At 33.0% G+C, this 21,466-nt stretch overlaps 1 protein-coding gene across 1 annotated transcript; it reads left to right on the top strand.

The window, feature by feature from the left end:
- Positions 1-8,672: 8,672 nt before the first annotated feature.
- LOC131655101 (potassium channel AKT1-like) lies at positions 8,673-13,875 on the top strand. Its single transcript, XM_058925005.1, has 12 exons — positions 8,673-9,076; positions 9,154-9,519; positions 9,613-9,670; positions 9,777-10,094; positions 10,184-10,429; positions 10,669-10,767; positions 11,073-11,105; positions 11,202-11,387; positions 11,877-12,071; positions 12,173-12,248; positions 12,332-12,982; positions 13,136-13,875. The coding sequence occupies exons 1-12, from the start codon at positions 8,868-8,870 to the stop codon at positions 13,402-13,404; spliced, it is 2,706 nt and encodes a 901-aa protein (XP_058780988.1). The 5' UTR covers positions 8,673-8,867; the 3' UTR covers positions 13,405-13,875.
- The last annotated feature ends 7,591 nt before the right edge of the window (positions 13,876-21,466 follow it).

Raw genomic sequence — 21,466 nt, 5'->3', positions numbered from 1 at the left:
ATATATATATATATATATATATATATATATATAGAATTGTCATTCATTTGTATATTTATATAAAATTATTAATTAAAATAAAATAGGTATCGAGTTTATAGTTTCCCGTGATAAAAATATAAATTTTGTGTATTAAATAAAGACAATTGTTAACTAAAACAAAATAGGTATTTTTTAATAATGCCTTGAGAGAATTTTTTTTTTTGACATTTTAAAATAAGAATTTTGTGTCTCAAATAAAGACAATTATTAATTAAAATAAAAAGTATTTGGTTGATAGTGATCCGTTAGTAAAGTAGAAATTTTGACATTTGAAAATATAGTTTTTAATAATTATGAATAATTTTTTAATAATTATGTTTTCGATTGAGCAAATTTTTACGTGTCCCTCTTTGTTCCATTAAAAAAGATTCAATTTATTAATTAATTTATGTTTAGAAAGTACAAGAAAATAGTTGGGTATTAACCAAGTGGTTCCAAACTAAAGGGATTTGCAGACCTATTAATGCTACTGTATATCGAAAACCATAAATTTGTTGAGATTGAAAGGTGACATTTTCACAATTTTGTATGCTGAGTGTACCTGCATTGGACACAATCCCATTTTCTAGCCATAAAATATATATGAAGGACTATATGAGCATATTGAAATGACTACTTGACAGTGACTTGCATTAAATAAAAGGTTTGGAAAATTGCATTTCATGTAAGCAAAATCAAGATGGATGCAGTATCTACTTGAGTGCAGTATCTATATCTTGACATTGTTTGAATTTGAATGGATTAAAAAAATACAATAGATAAGCTGGAACATGAAAATAACAAAGTAGATAAGCTGAAACAAGAAAATAGCAATATGGTAAAATATGAAAATAATAAAGTAGATAAGCTGAAACATGAAAATAACAATATGATAAGCTGAAACATGAAAATATGAAAAGTACGCTAAAATATATGGTAGAAATACATTAACGTGACATTTTAACTCATTTTTTGAATACCATCCAAGTAAAGCTTCATTATAATATTGTGAGAGGTTTGTTCCCTGAATTCTCGTTTTCATCCTTTATATGCACTGTAATATTTACCAACAACATCCATCAATGATAAGATCCAAAAAAATCAAAAGAAAACTGCTACAAAAAGATAATAATTACGAAAATGACAAACCAATACAATCAAAAGTAAACTACAATTTAGTATAATTGATGTACAAGTATAAACTACAATCAGTAGTACATAATCATTTCATGGTAGTATAATTGATCAATTCAAATATGATTAATACCAACATATAAGGACAATGTTGAATAATAGTATGTTAAGAACCCTGTACCAGTGATGTGCAGTTAATCACATTGGCAATAATTAAAGAGATTGTATCAAAATACAAATAGAAGCCTTAGTGTAACAAACACATCATGCATAGCAAATGATGAGCAAAAGGAAGTAATACTTGATTCATACGTCTTAGTAACTTGTCATTAAAAATTAAAAAAGCAATGTTAACTAAAGAAATGCGGGATGCACAAAATGAGCCATAAGCTTTTGTTGGAAGCCACAAAATATGTTAGATGTCACTCATTCTTCATGTGTTTCACTTTAGTGGCAGAATTTCGGGGTGTTAGATACTTGATCGGAGAAGTTTCATCAAATTCGATGACATCAGCATCCCTCTTTAATGACGTGTTGCTATAGCTTGTTTCAGACATGCCTAATTCAGTAGTTTGGATATGGTAATACACAACACAATAATAATTAGGTAATTGGATTTTGATTCAGTTTAAAAATTAGCAAGGAATATAATGAGAAATCTACTAATGTGTGCATGAATACTTTGGTTAGATCTGCTCAACTGTGTAAGCTTCAAAGCCAAAAATGAGCTTCCAAAACGAAAAAACACTATTATAGGATGCATCACATCAAAATATAGGTTATATGCTTAAAATATGAGCTTCACAATGGATACCAACAAAGTATAGCATAAAGACTTTTTATAAATCTGATAAAATATGCATAAAAACAATGAATGGTTCAAAATCTAAAATGAGTCCTCCACGACGAAAACACACCATTATGAGCTTGAAAATGCAACTTGAAAACACACTAAATTCAGCTTGAAAACGAGTTCTCCAAAGCTTAAAAACTTAGTTTCAAAATGCAACTGTGAATAAAAAATGAGATTGAAATCTGAAAACAATGTAAGCTTCGTGTAAGAAAATAAACTTAAAAATCATTAACATGAAACACGAAGAAACCGTAAACATGAAACACGAAAACATGAAGAAACCATAAACATGATACCGTAACATGAAGAATGCTTGAAAACAAACTCAACAAAAATACCTAAACAAAATAAAGACTTATCCACAAACTTGAGCTAAACATGAAACATGAAGAAATCAGAGAAAATGACTTACGCTAAACATTGAACATGAATAAATGAAGTATGAAACTCATTTTCCAGTTACCAGCCAGTGAATCATGACGAGATGAACAATGAAAAATGGAAGCAAAATCTTGACATACCTGAGTTCGTGGATATTTGAAAATAGATGGTGAATAGTTTGGTGTCGGACACAGAGAGAGAGAGAGAGAGAGAGAGAGAGAGAGAGAGAGAGAGAGAGAGAGAGAGATGTTAGAACAAGAAATGTTCTGATCATTATTCTTTGTTTTGATGATAACATTAAGTATGAATTTTGTATAAGACAATGTGGTACTCTAATTCTTTACATTTTCCATTTCAGGAAATATATATAGAGTATGCACAAATCAGCGTTCAGAAGCAACTGACTCAAAAAGTTCTGGATGACTTCATCAGAACATGCTCTGGCAAGACATCAGAAGATGGTCATGCAAAATTAGAACATGAACTGGAAAGCATCAGAAGAATGGAAGTCAGAAGAACAAGCTCTGAAGTTCTGATGGTATCACGCTCAAAGCTCTTCAAAGTCAGAAGACAGAAGATGCTCTACACCAAAGCTGATGGCTCTGATATTCAAACGTTGTTATCTACAAATCTGAGTCCAGAAAGAAAGTACAAGATGAAAGGCTGTAACGTCAAATCTCAGACTAACAAAAGGAACGTTAGAAGCTACAAAAGGCAAAGTCAGTAAAAGCAGCAAAAGCAAGGCTCGAGGTAGTTGACAAAAGTGTGAAACATTAAATGCATCGTTGTACTATTCACGCAAAGCATTAAATGCATCCCAACGATCATTTCCTCTCAAGCGCCTATAAATAGAAGTTCTCATCAGAAGCTGAATATAACACTTGCGCAAAATATACAGAAACACTGTTAAATTCAAAAGCTTACGAACTTCATCTTCAACCTCACAAACTCTTTGTAATATTTAGTAAGTGTTAAGAATAGAACTTAATAGAAATATCACAGTTGTGATTACAGCTTTATTATAAGCATTCAAACTCTTGTAAACTTTATTTTACATTGATTGAAAAAGGATTCCTAGAGTGATTAAGTTATGATCTGTAGACTTTAGAAGACTTAGAGGTTATCTAAGTGGAAAACCATTGTAATCAGTTGGATTAGTTGATTAAATCCTCAGTTGAGGTAAATCACTCTAAAGGGGTGGACTGGAGTAGTTTGGTTAACAACGAACCAGGATAAAAATCATTGTGTTGATTGTTTTTATCTTCCAAGTTTTTGAGTTACACTTATTCAATCCTCCCTTTCTAAGTGTTTTTCTACCCTTCAATTGGCATCAGAGCACCGGTTCTAGGTGCAAGCACTTAACCTTGTTAGACAAAAGATTCAGGGAGAAAAACACAAAGTCAAAATGATTGAAACAACTTCATCTACTCCTACTCCTGAACAAAAAAACAATGGTAATGGAAGCAATAGTTTCAATGGCTATAATAGACCACCGGTTTTTGATGGTGAAAACTTTGAGTATTGGAAAGATAGACTCGAAAGTTACTTTCTTTGTCAAGATGGTGACTTATGGGATCTAGTGCTGGATGGTTACACACATCCTGTGAATGCTAAAGGTGTCAAGATTTCTAGACAAGCCATGAGTGATGCTCAAAAGAAAGACTTCAAGAATCATCACAAGTCTAGAACCATATTGCTAAATGCTATCTCTCATGCTGAATATGAGAAGATAACAAACAGAGAAACAACTCATGATATCTTTGAATCCTTAAAGATAACTCATGAGGGTAATGCTCAAGTAAAGGAGACAAAAGCCTTGGCTTTAATCGAGAAGTATGAAGCATTCAAGATGAAGGAAGATGAGAACATTGAAGCAATGTTTTCAAGATTCCAGACTCTGACTGCTGGATTGAGAGTGCTAGATAAAGGCTACACCAAAGCTGATCATGTAAAGAAGATCATCAGAAGCTTACCCAGAAGATGGGGACTCATGGTGATTGCATTCAAGATTGCCAAGAATCTGAATGAAGTGTCTCTTGAGGAGCTGATCAGTGCCCTGAGGAGTCATGAAATTGAGCTGAATGCAAATGAACCTCAGAAGAAAGGTAAGTCCATTGAATTAAAATCTAATAGTAAAAAATGCACTAACGCTTTTCAGGCTCAAGAAGAAGATTCTGAAGAGTCAGAATCAGGAGAAGAAGAAGATGAACTATCTCTAATATCCAGAAGAGTAAGTCAACTCTGGAAAAGTAAGCAGAGAAAGTTCAAGAACTTCAAAAGGCCTGAAAAAGGAGAATCTTCTGGACACAGAAGAGCTGACAAGAAGAAGGTGACGTGCTATGAATGCAAGGAACCTGGACATTATAAGAATGAGTGTCCAAAGCTTCAAAGGGAAAAGCCCAAGAAAAAGTTTGAAAAGAAGAAAGGCTTAATGCCTACTTAGGATGACTCAGATTCTTCTGATCAAGAGTCAGACTCTGAAGATGAGCAGACAAACATAGCACTAATGGCCACTGTTGATGAAGAATCAGAATCTACATCAGACTCAAGTTCTGAAGAGGTATTTTCTGAACTTACTAGAGATGAGTTAGTTTCCAGCTTAACTGAACTTCTGGAAATCAAGGCTAAACTTAGTATCAAATACAAAAAGCTGAAAAAGCTCTTTGCATCTGAAACTAAGAGACTTGAATTAGAAAATTCTGAACTGAAAGAAAAAGTCTTAAAACAATCTAAAGATGCTGAATCATCTTCAAGTTCAGAAAAGTCTATTCCAAGTGTGAACAATATTCTTAAGGAATATGACTTGAGTTTCAGAAAGTTTCTATCTAGAGGTATAGGCAGAAGTCAGCTAACCTCTATGATATATGGTGTAAGTGGAAACAAGAGAATAGGCATAGGCTTTAAGGGTGAAACCCCATATAAACTTGAACCTGTTGATGAGATGGTTATCACATACAAACCCCTGTATGATCAGTTCAAGTATGGTCATTCTCATGATATTAGGCACACACCACATGCTAAGAGTTTCCACATAACACACACCAAGAAACAGGTTGCTACACAATCTAGAAAATCTTATGTTAAACCTCATGCTAAATCTCAGTTCAATCAGAACTTGAGAAGGACTAACCCAAAAGGACCCAAAAGAATGTGGGTACCTAAGGAAAAGATAATTCCTGTTGCAGATCTCCTTCAAGGCTCAAAAGACAAAGGCAAACATGTCATGGTACCTGGACTCTGGATGCTCACGACACATGACGGGAAGAAGGTCTAAGCTCCAAGATTTGGAGCTTAAATCTGCTGGAGAAGTAAAGTTGGGAGGAAACCAGAAGGGCAAAATCATTGGTTCTGGAACCATATTCATTGGTAACTCTCCCTCTATATCTAATGTTCTTTTACACTTCATTTCTCACGTGTGAGAGAGAGAGAGAGAGAGAGAGAGAGAGAGAGAGAGAGAGAGAGAGAGAGAGAGAGAGAGAGAGAGAGAGAGAGAGAGAGAGAGCAACGATGGAAAGTGAGAAATGAAGTGTAAAAGAGCAAAATGAAGTTGAGAGGTGTATGGAAGCTGAAAAGTTGATACACGTGTAGAATGTTGGTTTGTGAAAACAAAGCTAAAATGTTGTCTAAATTTGAAAATGCTTATATCTCCAAAACAAAAAGAGAAATTTTTATGAAACTAACAAATAAGAACCCAAAATGACACATGTACCTAAAGTTAAGAATTAACGTTTTCATTGCATGAATGTTTTACACTCTTAAACATTAAATGATATCTTGATAATAGTTGTTCAAAGCATATGAGAGGTGACAAAACCTTATTCATTTTGTTGGAGTTTTCAATTAACATGTTCAAATGATTGCATTTCCAGCGCGACAATCTACGAATCAACATTTATAGTTCTGTTTTTCTATTTTCTTTTAAATATAACTTTATTTTAGAAAAATAAATTAGCAAGCCGTTAGTAAATATTATTTTACATTAACATTGAATAGTTGAGATACCAAATTATTGACTTATAGTCTTAAAAACCGAAAGAAATAACCCTCCAATAGCCCAATCTTTTACTCTATTTCCACTTCATCAAGTGATATTTTCTAATAATTTTACATCTTTGAAGTTGTCACTTCTCAAGAACAAATTTTTTTTATATACACTTTTTTTAATCATTTCACAATAACTAATTTAATTTACATTAAAAGTATAATTATCAATTGAATAAATGATAGTATTAAACACGAATTAAATTAATTATATTTTTTACGTGATTGTCATAAAAATTTCATGTTTGTTTCCAAAAAATTAAATAAATTTGAAAGATATGCAAAAATGAATGAATTCTACTAAAAAGCAAACAAAATAAAAGAAATACAAATCTCAATTCTTACCTTGATTTTATAAAAGAAAAATTGGTATGTTAAGTTTGATTAATCAACTTGGATCAGGTTGAGCTCGTGGCGGTGCCATGGGAAAGAGAAGGTGAAGAAATCAGAGAAATCGAATGCGAAAGATGGATCGAATGGCGAATGATACCATATTGAGATAATTCAGTTTCATATTGAGAAGATGAAATCAAGAAGTAGAAAGGAGAAGAAGGAGCTTATATTGATATGATAAGAGATTGATATGATAAGAGAATAACAATGCTGTACAAAGGAATACACCTTATCTCTTATACAAGTTCAAATGATAAAGTGGCGGAAAAGTAAAATAAGGAGAAGATTAACAAATTAATTACAAAATTAATTCACTAAACAACTATCTTAACAGACATTCTAATACTTTTACATCTTTGAAGTTGTCACTTCTCATCAACAATTCTTTTTATATACACTTTTTTTATCATTTCACAATAACTAATTTAATTTGCATTAAAAATAAAATTATCAATTGAATAAATGATAATTTTAAGGATTTAATAGAAATACACGATAGTGTAAAGTGAATTTATAACCGTTAATTTTTATAGATCTTTGATTTTTTCTTTAAATCACATATGAAGTATTTCTTTTTAAGGATTGTGATATATTTTAAATTATTTTACACTCACGGTACACTATCTTTAAACTTTTATTTTAAATATGAATTAAATTAATTATATTTTATAAGTGATTGTCATAAAAATTTCATATCCAAAAAACTAGTGGGTTACCCGTGCGTTCGCACGGGTACTGGCGTGGCGTGGTACGTACACTTTTGTTTTTAAAAAATTATAAAAACATAAATAAGATTATTTTTTTTATCAAAGTAATTTATTATTTTTAAAATTAAAACAAAATTGTAATAAGAATGAAAAAACATAAAGACAAAATTACTTAACAAACCAAGAAAGTTTTTTATTTAAAATTTTACTTATTTATTTATATTGGAACATAAATAGTGTTTTTCCATTTATACAAATATTTGGATGAACAGTATATTTTCCTGTATGTAAATATTAAATTTGTTTTGACATTATTTATAAAAATATTTATGCAATCATTTTGTTTTATAAATATCAACTAATAACATAGTATTTGAAAATATTATTTTAATTATATAAATAAATATTAGTAACATAAATAAATAAATTTTCCCGTGTTTGGATTCATCCATAATTTAAAATGTATTTACTTTTATTTTCTTTAATTATACAAAAAATATAATAACCCTTAGGTTCGCATGAATTCTGGTATGGATACTCATGCGTTGTATAAATATTGGTGCATTACATGCATATGTTTCTAATATATAATAAGAATAAAAAATAAAAAGACAATTATTAATCAAGAATTATTATTATTTTCTTAAAAAAATTATATTTTTATTTATATTTGATGCATAAATATAGTTTTTCCATATATACAAATATTTGGATCAACCGTATATTTTCTCGTATGTAAATATTAATTTTTTTTGACATTACTTATAAAATTATTTATGCAATTATTTTATTTTATAAATATCAAGTAATAATATAATATTTAAAAATATTATTATAATTATATAAATAAATATTAGTAACATAAATAATATTGTATAGTAATTGTTTTAAAATATATAAAAAATATATATAAATTACGTAGTCAGGACCTGTCAAATAATATATATTAATAGAAAAAATAAATGAGATAATTAATCAGACATCTAGCCGTGTTTCCGTGTGGGACTTGCAATACAGTTATAAATTTGAAAGATATGCAATAATGAACGAATTCTACTAAAAAGGAAACCAAATAAAAGAAGAAATAAAAATCTTACCTATAAAAAAAAATTGGTATGTTAAGTTTGATTGATCAACTTGACGTAGTAGAAGAATAATCAATTATCACCATATATAACAGATTCAATTCAAACAGAAATCCTCAACAAACCTAACCGTAATCAATTCACATTAATCATCTTCAAAGTTAGTTAGTTATCTTCACAAAAAAAATCAGGTAAAAACCTGATGATCGCGGCTTCAAAAAGGTGCAATAGTTCCATTAAAACGCGAAAATTATGAAAACGTGGCACAAAAGCATCGACAATGCCTCATTTCGAGAGCGAAAAATCATGAACATTAGAGAAGACGATAATCATTATAACAATATTTTCGACGACAGCCAATACAGCCTCACCGGTTTCCCCCTTCCTCCTCTCGGCGGACTCGGCCCCCGAAAACATAAACTCCGCCGCTTCATCATCTCCCCTAGTAACTCTCATTACAAGTACATATCTATATATATCTATCACATCTTTTCCACTTTTTAGGTTAGGTTACTGATTAGTTTATTTTGGAATGTAGGAAGTGGCAGTTGTTTTTGGCTGCGTTGGTTTTTTACTCTGCATGGGTTTCACCGTTCGAGTTCGGGTTCTTAAAGGAACCGACGAAGTTTTTTGCTATAGCTGATAATGTTGTGAATGGTTTATTTTTTGTTGATATTGGATTAACCTTCTTTGTTGCTTATCATGACAAGTCTACCTATTTGTTTGAAGATAGATTTCAGTTAATTGCGTTTAGATATATCAGAACATGGTTCTTATTGGATGTATTTTCTTGCATTCCTTATGAGCTTGTTCGCATAATGATACCTGGAGGACTAAAGAGTTATGGCTACTTCAGTATGCTTCGCCTCTGGCGTCTTCGTAGAGTCGGTGCCATGTTTGCAAGGTCAGTATAATTATAATACTTGATTTGACCTAAATTGAAGCTCGCATTCATAATCTGCATATAAGCACTTGATTTGCAATTTTCAATGTTCAGATTGGAAAAAGACAGGCATTATAACTACTTCTGGCTGCGGTGTATAAAGCTTACATGTGTGAGTATTTAGCATTATAACACTTACGAGTTAATTGTGTGTGGTTAATTTCACGGTAGAGCTGGATGATTTTTATAACAAGGATTATCTAATGGTTAATTTTTAGGTTACTTTATTTGTATCGCATTTTGCTGCCTGCTTTTACTTCTTTATTGCGAATAATTATGTTAAAGACCGAAGCACAACGTGGCTCGGGGCTGTTTCTGATGTGGATAGCAAGAGTATGATGACTCTCTACATAACATCATTATACTGGTCCATAATCACACTTTCATCGGTTGGTTATGGTGATGTGCATCCTGTAAATACAAGGGAGATGATATATTGCTTTCTCTATTGCCTGGTTAATGTTGGATTTGGCTCGTACCTCATTGGAAACATGACAAATTTAGTTGTTCACTCCACAAGAAGAACTATGGAATATGTGAGTATAATTCATTTTTAAGCCAGTGAGAAAATTATGCACTTGATTGGGATGCTAAGTTCTTTTTTTTTGGATTTGTGGGGTATTAGAGGGACACAGTGCAAGCTGCCACAAAATTTGCCCACCGGAATAGAGTACCTGTCCGTTTGGAAGAACAGATGCTTTCTCATTTGCTTATGAAGTACAAAACTGATTTAGAAGGGGTACAGCAACAAGAGATTATTGATTCCCTTCCAAAAGCTATTCGATCTAGTATCTCATATTGCTTGTTCTATAAATTGATGGACGGAGTATACTTGTTTGAAGGAGTGTCAAAAGACCTCATTTTTCAATTGGTAATGTTTTCTTTTTGCTTATCCTCTGATTTCGTTTAACAAAGCCTGAGATTGCATACGATAAAACTCCCATCTGCAATCATCGAACATCCTTTGGCATTTGGTAATCAGTAAGTTTCAAGAGAGACCCAAAAGAAAAGAAAAAACTCTCTACACATGTTTATTTTATTGTAGGTCTGCTTCATGTCTATTAGATGATGAACGGATCGTTTAATGAGCAGATATTTTGAAATTTGAAGGTCACGGAGATGAAGGCGGAGTATATTCCTCCAAAGCAAGATGTGGTTATGGATAATGAAGCACCATCAGACTTTTATCTCTTTGTCACCGGTGGTGCAGTAAGAACACTAGTCTTGTATGCAATTTATAACTATATTTTTTTGAGTACTCTCTTCCCTATGAGTTTTTCAATTTTTCTAAAGTTCTACTATTTAAATTTTTGTAAGTAATGTCTCAAAATTCAACGTGACTTTTGAGCATTGAGGGATAAGAGCAAAACAAAGGAGGGATATGATATATGCAATTTGTATTTCTTAGATGTCTTATATGCAATTTGTAACTACATGTTTTCTATATGATATATGCAATTTATATACATATGGAAAATGCAAACTGAACCTTTTTCTTTCTTTCTGACTAACAGGAACTTATCAAACTCGTCAATGGAGTCGAACAGGTAAGTCTAATAACTGAAACATGAAGACCTGTAAAAGATTCTGTTTTGGAAAAAAATGAACATGTGATTAACAAAACAAGTGTGTTGAAATTGCAGGTTGTTGGCGAGGTAAATGCAGGAGACTTGGTTGGCGAAGTAGGAGTTCTATGTTACAGGCCACATCCGTATACAGCCCGGACTAAACGATTGAGCCAAGTTTTGCGCTTGAGTCGTACTGCGTTTCTAAATCTTATTCATTCAAGTGTTGGAGATGGGACAGTAATCATGAACAACTTTCTCAATGTATATAATTTTATTGTGCTATTATGTTTACGTTTTCTTCCAAAAATGATTTCAATACCTTCTTACAGTCCCCTATTCTTACATTTGATGAAGACCTAAACACTAGATCTCAACTTCCTTTCCATTTATTTCAACTTTTCCACTCATATTTTTTTTGTCTATCCTTACGAAGATACCGGATGATGTATTTTCTACAAAATAACATCACGAGGGAGTTTTTGTTGTGTTCATTAGAACATTTTTCCACAGCACATTGCTGCAAAATGGTTTATGATGATCTTCTTAGCAAGTTTTACATTTTAGGACTAAAATCAAATATCTTTGTATTTGTTTTCTTTAGGAACTGAAATTGTATCACTGTCATCACCATGTATAAAGCACATTATTTTTCAGATAAAACTAACAAACTACATATTTACTCGTTGAAAAGTTGTGTCGAACGTCTATAACTATATATTATGTTGTGATATGTGTTGTACTTTGTTGTAGCATTTACAAACTTCCACCATTCCCGGGATGGATGATATTTTGGTAGAAGTAGAGGCCATGTTGGCTCGTGGTAAAACGGATCTGCCTATTGGCGCATACTTTGCAGCAATCAGAAATGACAATAAAATGTTAGAATGGTTGGTGAGGAATGGCTCCGATCTAACTGAAGCAGATAGGCATGGAAGGACAGCAATGGTTTCTAGATTTTCTTTCCTCGAATGAATAACTACATTATATCTGTTTTGATCATTAGACACAATACTAGATGCTTACATCTTTACTTTCTGATTTTGCAGCATGTGGCAGCTTTTAATGGCAATGAGCGTGGAGTAACTTTACTTCTAAAGTTTGGTGCTGATCCAAATAGCAAAGGTACTCTTCAATACAATACAATACAGTGTATCCAACTGTGTTAGTTCCGGTGATAACATCTTTAGATGCTTTTATTTATTCAGATTTGGATGGAAATATCCCTCTATGGGATGCGATGATGGGTGGACATAAATCTGTCGAGAAAATCCTCACAAAATATGGTGCAAACTTATTTTGTGCCCATGCAGGGTACTTAGCATACTCTGCAGCTGAGAAAAATAGCATTGAATTGCTTAAGGAACTCATAAAACTTGGCGTGGATGTGTCAACACCCAACGAGCACGGAGGAAGCACTGCCCTACACGCAGCAGTAAGTGAAGGAAATACCGAAATGGTGAGGCTACTTTTGGACCAAGGAGCTGATGTTGATAAAAAAGATGGAGCTGGCTGGACTCCAAGGGGTTTGGCAGAACATCAAGGCCACGAAGAAATTAAATTGATATTCCAAAATATTAAAGAGAAAATAAAAGAAGTACATGATATTCTAATACCAGAAAGTTTTAACCTTAACGTGCCTTACGGGGGAAGGCTTCGAAGTGAACCTGTAATGCCTGCTGTTCCTAGATCCAAAGAAAGCGGTTTGCTACCACGACCTACTCCTATTCTTGGATCCCAAGAAAGCTTGTTATGTTCACCTACTCATGATGAGTTGCCATGGCTAGATAGTCATCGAAGGCGAAGGGCAAACACCTTTCATAATTCAATTTTCGGGATGATTTCAGCTGCCAATCGTAGTAAGTAGTATATCACATTCATTACTCATCTTGGGTCGAGATAGTTACTTCAAAAAAATAAAATAAAAAACATGTTTGAAAATGTAAATTCTTTCTTCGATATTCTTTTCCTATCTGAATGACCGTTGTTATGTTTTGATTTCGACTATGCAGGTAAGAAAGGTTTTAAGGTATCTGAAAGCATCGTCACGAATACTGAAAACATGCATGGATTAGTAGCTAGAGTGACACTTAGTTGTCCTGAAAAAGGTGAACATGGTGGAAAGCTTTCTTTTCTGCCCAAGTCCCTTCAAGAACTGCTAGACATTGGTGCCAAAAAGTTTAACATCTCACCCACCAAAATTTTGAATAAAGAAGGAGCATTAATTGATGATATAAATCTTATAAGAGATGGTGATCACCTTATTATTGCTAGTGACTGAAGAGAGAAAGAGAAACAATAACTGATTCTCAAACTTCTCTTGGTCAAGGGGTGTCTTACATTCTAGTCCCTTAACCTTTTCCACGTTCTTAGAACATACTTGTAAAGTGACATAGGTAAGATAATTCTTTGCAATTTTATAGTATTTCTAAAGAAAAGCGGTTTTGTTTTTACTATAACAATAAAACAAAGATCTCTTGGAAGAGTAATTTCCGATTACACTTTACAGTTAAAGAAAGTTGTTCATTTATTCAAGATAAACTGTGGAGAGGTTGAGGTAAACTTCATGGTGATTGGATGAAGACGCGACATTAATTTGATTATTTTTTGTTTCGGAACTGGCCTGTATCATATTTAAGGTTTTTTATTTCTTGCTATTTTTAAGGTAGATGAAGTTTTCTAGAGTGAGAAGTTTAGAAAGGTATGGAGAACAGGTCTTAGGACTCTTTCTTCTAAGAATTTGATAAATTTTTGGAGATTATCTAAGGATTGATAAACACTTCTAAATATATTAGAATTAAATTATTCATGTATTATTGATATGAGAAAAGATTCATGTTTTAAATTAGATAGAAATTAGATAATGGTCTTTGAATTTATTGAGCTAACTTCTTGTAACTTATTTGTAATCTCTTGAGTAAAATTTTTGATTGGTAATGGATGAGAGAACTCCTTTTATTTTTATTTTTATAATAGATCATTTTAGATCAAACTATATAAATAATTTTCTATGTGTTAATTTTCATATTTTATCTTGTTTTATTGTTGTGGTATGCTTTCACATTAGTTGGTAGATTATTATTGTTTGAGACTGTTTAGTGTGATTGCTTTTGTTCTTTGTTCCACATATCATATTTTGTGTGCTTAAATCCTTTAATTCACAACAAGTAGTGTCCATGTCCACCGTGAAATATTGGTATGAGTTTACAAGTGAGTATCATGAATTATAAATGGAATTTTGATGATTAATTTAGCAAGTGTACTCAATCTTCGTCAAATACTAAATTAAAAGTATGGATTCACATTTTGAAACATAAAAATTTCACCTTTAAAATTTTTTAAGAAATGACATTCTCTTGTAGGAAAACAAATGGGAACTAAACTAAAAGTTTTAAGAACGGACAATGGGGTGAAGTTTACTTTAGAGTAGATTAATGAATTTTTGCAAGAAATAAGGTATAAAAGGCATAAAACTGTAGATGTCACACCATAATGAAATAACGCACATGAATAAGACCATTTTAGAGAGGGTAGAATGCATGTTGTTTAGATCTAAGTTTTAGATATGAAGACTTGTGTAACATCCCGATTTTTTATTAATATTTTTATTAATTATATTAGTAATTATATTATTTGGTGTTTTTAATAATTACTTATTTATTTAGTTTTTATGTGATATAATAATTATTTAAGTATTTAATTATGTGAGTGTTCTTGTTTGACTTAATTGAGTTATTAGAGAGATATAACTAAATGGGCTAAGTGATAGAAACATAATGGATGGATTGGTGGGTTAAGCCCAAATGACATAAGTGAGATAGTGAGAGAAGGTTAGGGTTTTAGAGGTTACTATTTTCATTTGGGGGAAAAGATAGGAAGAAGAGAAAAGAGGCAAAAGGGAAGAGAACAATAGTGGAAGAGAAAAGCTAGAAGAAACCCCATTTTCGCAGCAAGTTTCAGCATTGAGTCACCTTAGCAAAACAAATATATCTCTCAATCCAACCGTTGGATCGTCGCGTGGTTTTGACACAACGTTCCTGACTCATAGAGGTAAGTTCTGACCAAAGCGATTTTGATTTTGAGGGTTTTAATTCTGTCTGATAAGCTGATTTCCGAACTGGTTTTTAGGTGTGTCTCCAAATTATGTTTGAAGGATTTATTTTGGAGAAAAGCTTAGAGCTATGGTGAAAGAGTCCATATTTGCCAAGGTAAGGGTGGGATTCTTTCATGCTAAAGGGTTGTATGATAGTATGTTATGGTGGGTTTAATTCTATACTTTGATATCCATGTTCTTCTATGTTGCAATTTTGGATATTTGATGATTTGTTGGAATGTGATGATATAAATGTGATAAGTTGTGTGCAATTGATAATCTATGTGTATTAGAATGTTGTGTTTGTTGTGGGTAAACCATTGATAGTGAAATAATGAGTTTTGTTGTAGAATTAGAAAATAATGGAATAGAAATATAATAGTTGAATTGAAATTAATATAGTTTGATTATTAATTGGATAATTAAATTATTAGTTGAATTAATTCCAATAAGTCTGTGTGATTGGAATATACTTGGACTTGGACCAATTATTCGGTTTATCGGTAAATTACGGTATTTTGAGAAATTGACCGTAATTGTGTTTTGGTTGAATATTCAAGTTGAGAATAATATATTGCTATGCGTATGATGTTGTTTTCATAATTAACATTATTTCTAATTGATTTAGTTGATGATTGAAAGTCGATTTGATTTACTTGGTATATTGGTATATTGAGATTATTTTGAGAATTGACCAAAAATTGTGATTTCGGTTTAGATGCCTTTGTTGCGAATAATATTGTGATTGCCAATATGATTATTATTGTGCACTGTTATGTGATTAACCTTATGGTATGAATCCTAGCTAATTGTCATTAGTTTAGTGGGTTATGATGATAATTGCGATGACTATGTTAATATGTGAAATTGAGTAATTGTGCCGAAACATGATGATAATTGTAATGATTTTGATGATATCCGAATTGTATATTTGTGACGATTTTGTGAATATGTGATGTTGTATATATTTGTGAGGATGATTTTGTGACTAAGTGAAGATGAAATATTATGGTGACGTGAATTACCTCGTATAAATGGCAATTGATTGTGATATAGGCTTATGCCTTGTGACGATATGTGATTGTGATGAGTATGTTGTGTTGTCTTGTTTGTCGAGTCACATTTCATATGCATACTCTATAACGACCTGGATGGCAAACTAGTGACGAAGGCTTATGCCTTGTGCCTATGAATTGGGCAATTGGTGACGGGGGCTGAAGCTCCGATTGGTACCACATGCATATGCATAGTTTGAGCCGTATTCGAGTTTGTATACCGATTTGCATTCAATTCATTGTTATGATGTGTGGATGCATAGTTTGTGAAGTTGAATTCATTTGATATGGATTGTTGATGTGTTGTAGATATGATGTACGTGAATGAAACATATATGATAAGACTGTGAATATATATGTATTAATGATATATGTGTATAAGTTGGAATATATGAACCATGTTGTTGTCGTGATGCAAATTGCTTATATTGAGAAGTGGTGATTGTGTATGATATTATCATGCTATATCTATTATCATACTTTCCTTTATATTGTTTGATATCTCACCCCTTCTGCTGATGTTTCCCCTACCATGGGAAATGGGCAGGTACTCAAGTATAGCTGTGAAAGTTTGTAGCTTCATCGTGTCCGGTTGGTGTGTCGCTCTAATACGTAGCACTCGGGGGTTGTGTATATTGTTGTTTCTATGTTGTTCATGTTTTAGTTGTTAAGTTCCAAATTGGATAATGAGAAGTACTATGATGTTTGAAGTTGTTTCCGATTAAATAAGATGATTTGTTTATAAAGTCGAATGTTATGATTCCGCTGCATATCAAAATGAAGTTGGTTTGTCTAAGAGCTGTTATAAGTTATTTTGTGCTTCTCTGAGATTAAAGTGTTATGTATCTGTTTATGAGTTGTTTATATGAAGTAAATGTGATATCCGAAATGCTTGTTGATAGTTTTTAAAATACTCTGATTTCTCGCATGATATTTTCGGGTAGAATTTGGGGTGTTACAACTTGCATATGGAGAGTGGACTTGCCAAAAAAAATATAATGAGAGACAACCCCTAACTGTGTAGGGTTGTCTGAGAGTTTTAGGACTTTTGAGAGTGGTGAGAGCTCGCCCTTGTAAGGTTATGGAAATCTTTTATGACTATTTTAGAAGTAATTTTGTGATCACATTCTCCTTTCGTAAGCAGAGTAAATATATGAGATCCCCTGGACCTGGGTCTAAGGCCCAAAGAAAAGATTTCTCCTTTTCTGGTCAAGGATGAGCGAGTGGGAAACTAAGTTCTCCCTACAATCATGGGAAAAGTAGTAATCCCTCGTTCATTGACATATTCAACGCAAGCCACATATCTCGTTGACTATATCAGTGGGAGAACATGGCTTGATTTGGGCGACAAATCTCAGGCACATTGTAGCGACTAGCTTTGGGTGCCTAAAACAAATATTTGGTTTGAGCAGGCAGTACCACATTGTGGGCGCTCGCCCAATATTATTTTGGCTTGTGTCCTTTAAACTATTCCTTATATGGCCTAGTAAGATTATCCCAATCCACATTCCTTCTAACACGAGCTCTTGAAAAAGGTGAAGTAATGAATGAGTGCCACTCTAACCTATATGGTGCCTTGGAGAACTATTTGGCGAGGTACAAGGATGCTTTAATTAAACAATATTGGGACGAATTCCTCAAGTAAAGCTTGGGGTGAGTCCCTCAGGCGAGACTTTTAAATTGAGTCTCTTAGGATAGATTTTATGCCATTTTTTTCTTTGTCTTGTTAGATGGGTTATGTAATAGTGTACTTTCAGATCTTTATTAATGAGAGAGTGTTCAGATCCTATCACAATTCACCTTATTGCACTTGTGTTTCTCTCTTTGCATATTTAATCAGTTTTGAGGAGTATTTCCTTGAATTGCCTTGATCGAGTAGATTTCCTTATTGGGCGAGTCCATCAAACCTTGCGTGGGCGAGTTAAGTTTCATCTAGCAAGAAGGCCAATAGTTAGTTGTTTGATGAAGCATGGTGATCTTTTAGTTAAGTTCCAATATTCATATTATCCTTAAAGACTACAACGATTCTTCATTAAAGTTCCAACATTTCATAGCCTCATAGGGCGACAAGGATATTTCATAGATACTTCACATAAATTTGAACATTTAATAGCCTCATAGGTGACAATGATACTTCATAAAAGTTTCAACATTCAATTGACTCATAGGGTGTCAATGATACTTCATTGAAGTGTGGATTTATGTGCTTACATGTATAAAGTTAACAATCTCTCAAATGATCATCTCTGATGTTTTGATGATGACAATGATAATTAAAATCGATGGCAATAAGTTTCAACTTTGTTGATGGTGACCTAACCAGATAAAAATCTCATGCCTCATCAACAAAAAGAGACTCAAGAGTAAACTGCTTATATGATCAAGAGCAATCCATCAAATAAGTTTGAAGCCTCCAATAAAATCTGAAAGCTCGTCAGGTCGTGTGTGTCTGTTTGAGGGATATGAGTTTTGTAAAAGTGAGGAATAACGTTTAAAGTACTGAGAGAACTCACACACACACACACACACACACACATATACACACACCTTAAAAAATCATTTTCAAATGTTTTTATCATGAAAATTGTTTGCTAGACCAAGTCAAGTGATTAAGAAGTTATCCAATCTTTTTCCAAAGCTTTTTTGACCGAACCAATCGATTGGATACTTAAGTCAATTGATTGGCAACTTTTTCTTTCATCCAATCGATTAGAGCCTTGTGTCGGATTGACTCATTAATTTGGCCCATGGGTTATTTGCATTTTTACTGTTTCCAACTCCTATATAAAGGAGGCTAGCCTCCACTTCACTTCACACCACTTTTCAACGTTTAAAATTTTCTTTGGAATTTATCTCAAATTCTTTCTCTCTCTCTCTAGAAAATATTTATTTCTCTCTCTCTAGAAAATATTTATTTCACTTGATATTGCCTTAGTGCTTGTAGGTAAAGCTTTGCTTGTGAGGAATAATTTTTGTAAGTGGTGGTGTTGTTTCTTTAACTCCTAAGAATGCGATACTCTTGAGATAATTGACTTTGATTCGTGAGATAAACCAGTCTTATAATATATATTGTGATTTATTGAACTTTGCCTGAAAAAAGTTCTATTTTTGGTTATTGAGATCATCCTGAAAATCTCTAAGAAGGTTCTAGCTTAACTTATAGTAAAAATTATTTGTGGTTGGAAATAAGCCTATAAAAATCTCAGGACCATATAAATGTTTGTGGAAATAACCTTCAAAAACTTAAAGTTTGTAGTCAAACTCTCAAGAAAATCTTTTAAGAACAGGAATAGGCCAACGTTCAGTACATAAAATAGGCTAAATTACCCCCGTGGTCCTTTAAGTTATTTAATTGTAACACTTTGGTCCTTTATGTTGGTTTCGCTACAACTAAGTCCTTTAAGTTGACTAACGCCTTCAGCGTTGCCCTTATCCACAGATTCTGTTCCAAAAAACGTGATGTGGCACAAACGGTGCTTAGGTGTCACTTAACCTTGCTGACTGTGTCTGTTAACTCACTTAAAGAGAAAGATAAATGGCTGAAACTAACAATTAGAGGAACAAAACGTGAAACCCCAAATTCCAGAACCCTAATTTTGAAATTCATCATCAATGGCTCAATACAGTGACAGTGGAACAAATGTGAGAGCTGAGAACTCGTTTTCGAGAACTCAACAAGAAGGCGGGAATTCTCAAGATACTTCATAGCTAGGTAATTCAAATTTTTGTACAATGTATAATACTGACATGATAATTGATATGTTAAACATGTGTATTTGATATGCTTGTCAGGTTATCAGGTGACTTGATACACGAAGTCAGACATACAAGTGTGAGTGGAGATAAATTCATAGTGGATCTCAAGAAATTTGAGTGCTCATGCAGGAGCTGGATGCTGACTGGAATTCCCTGCTACCATGCCATTACTTGCATTCAAAGTAAACATGAAGACCCTTTTGATTATATTCCTTCCTACTATAGGAAGGAGAATTACTAGTCTTGCTATGAATCGTTGATATATCCAACAAATGAAGAAAATCTGTGGGAGTTGACACCATATCCTGATTTTCTTCCACCCTAACCAGAAGAGCACCTTGAAGGCCAAAGAAAAGAAGGAACAAAGATGCTGATAAAAAAGGAAAGATATAACAAATGTATTCAGAAAAGGGTTGCCAAACAAATGCTCAGGTTGTGGCCTTTCTGGCCATAACAAGTCATCATGTCCTTCTGCACCAAGACAATCCACAACAAGTCAGGCCCAAACAAGTCAAGCCCAAACACCTACCATTGCAGTCCCAACTGTTCATTCTCAACCAACTCAGAGGATTCAGACCAGGCAATCTCAAGATTCCAACAATCAAACTCAACCATCTCAGAGGGTTCAGACTAGGCAATCTCAAAATGCCACTAGCAGTTCCCAACCAAATCAGAGGGTTCAGACAAGATAATCAGCCCAAAACCAAGGAGTACAAACACGTCATTCCATCATAGTTTCTCAACTGCTTGCCATGAGAAAGGCTACACAAAGACAAACAGTAGCATTTCAGCCACCAACATCTCAGAGACCAAAGATGCCTTATAAGAGAAAGTCCACATAGAAAGTTTGCAAGAATTCTGTTTTTTTACCATTAATTATGTACTTTGGGAGTATGATGTATTTATGCTTATTTTGAATCTTTAGGATCATCTATTATGAATTTTGGAAGTATATTCTAGAGTTATAACAATATTTTGGATGCTATATTCTGAATGTTGTATATGTTATTTTATGAATGCTATGAATCAGGAATTTGAATGCTATATTATTAATGCTATATTCTACTGTTTGAAGGATAGAAAAACACTTAGAAAGGGGGGGGGATTGAATAAGTGTGACTTTAAATCTTGGACGATAAAAATAAATTGCACAATTATTTTTATCCTGGTTCGCTGTTAACGAAGCTACTCCAGTCCACCCCCGCAGAGATGATTTACCTCAACTGAGGATTTAATCCACTAATCGCACGGATTACAATGGTTTTCCACTTAGTCCGCAACTAAGTCTTCCAGAGTCTTCTGATCACACACTGATCACTCCAGGAACAACTGCTTAGTTCACTCCTAAGACTTTTTCTAGAGTCTACTGATCAACACGATCACTCTAGGCTTAGTTCACTCCTAAGACTTCCTCTAGAGTATACTGATCAACCTGATCA

This window comes from Vicia villosa, linkage group LG3, assembly GCF_029867415.1.
Source record: "Vicia villosa cultivar HV-30 ecotype Madison, WI linkage group LG3, Vvil1.0, whole genome shotgun sequence".
NCBI classification, from domain to species: Eukaryota; Viridiplantae; Streptophyta; class Magnoliopsida; order Fabales; family Fabaceae; genus Vicia; species Vicia villosa.
The sequence above is the reverse complement of the archived record's forward strand: the minus strand, read 5'-3'. Positions and strand labels throughout refer to the sequence as shown.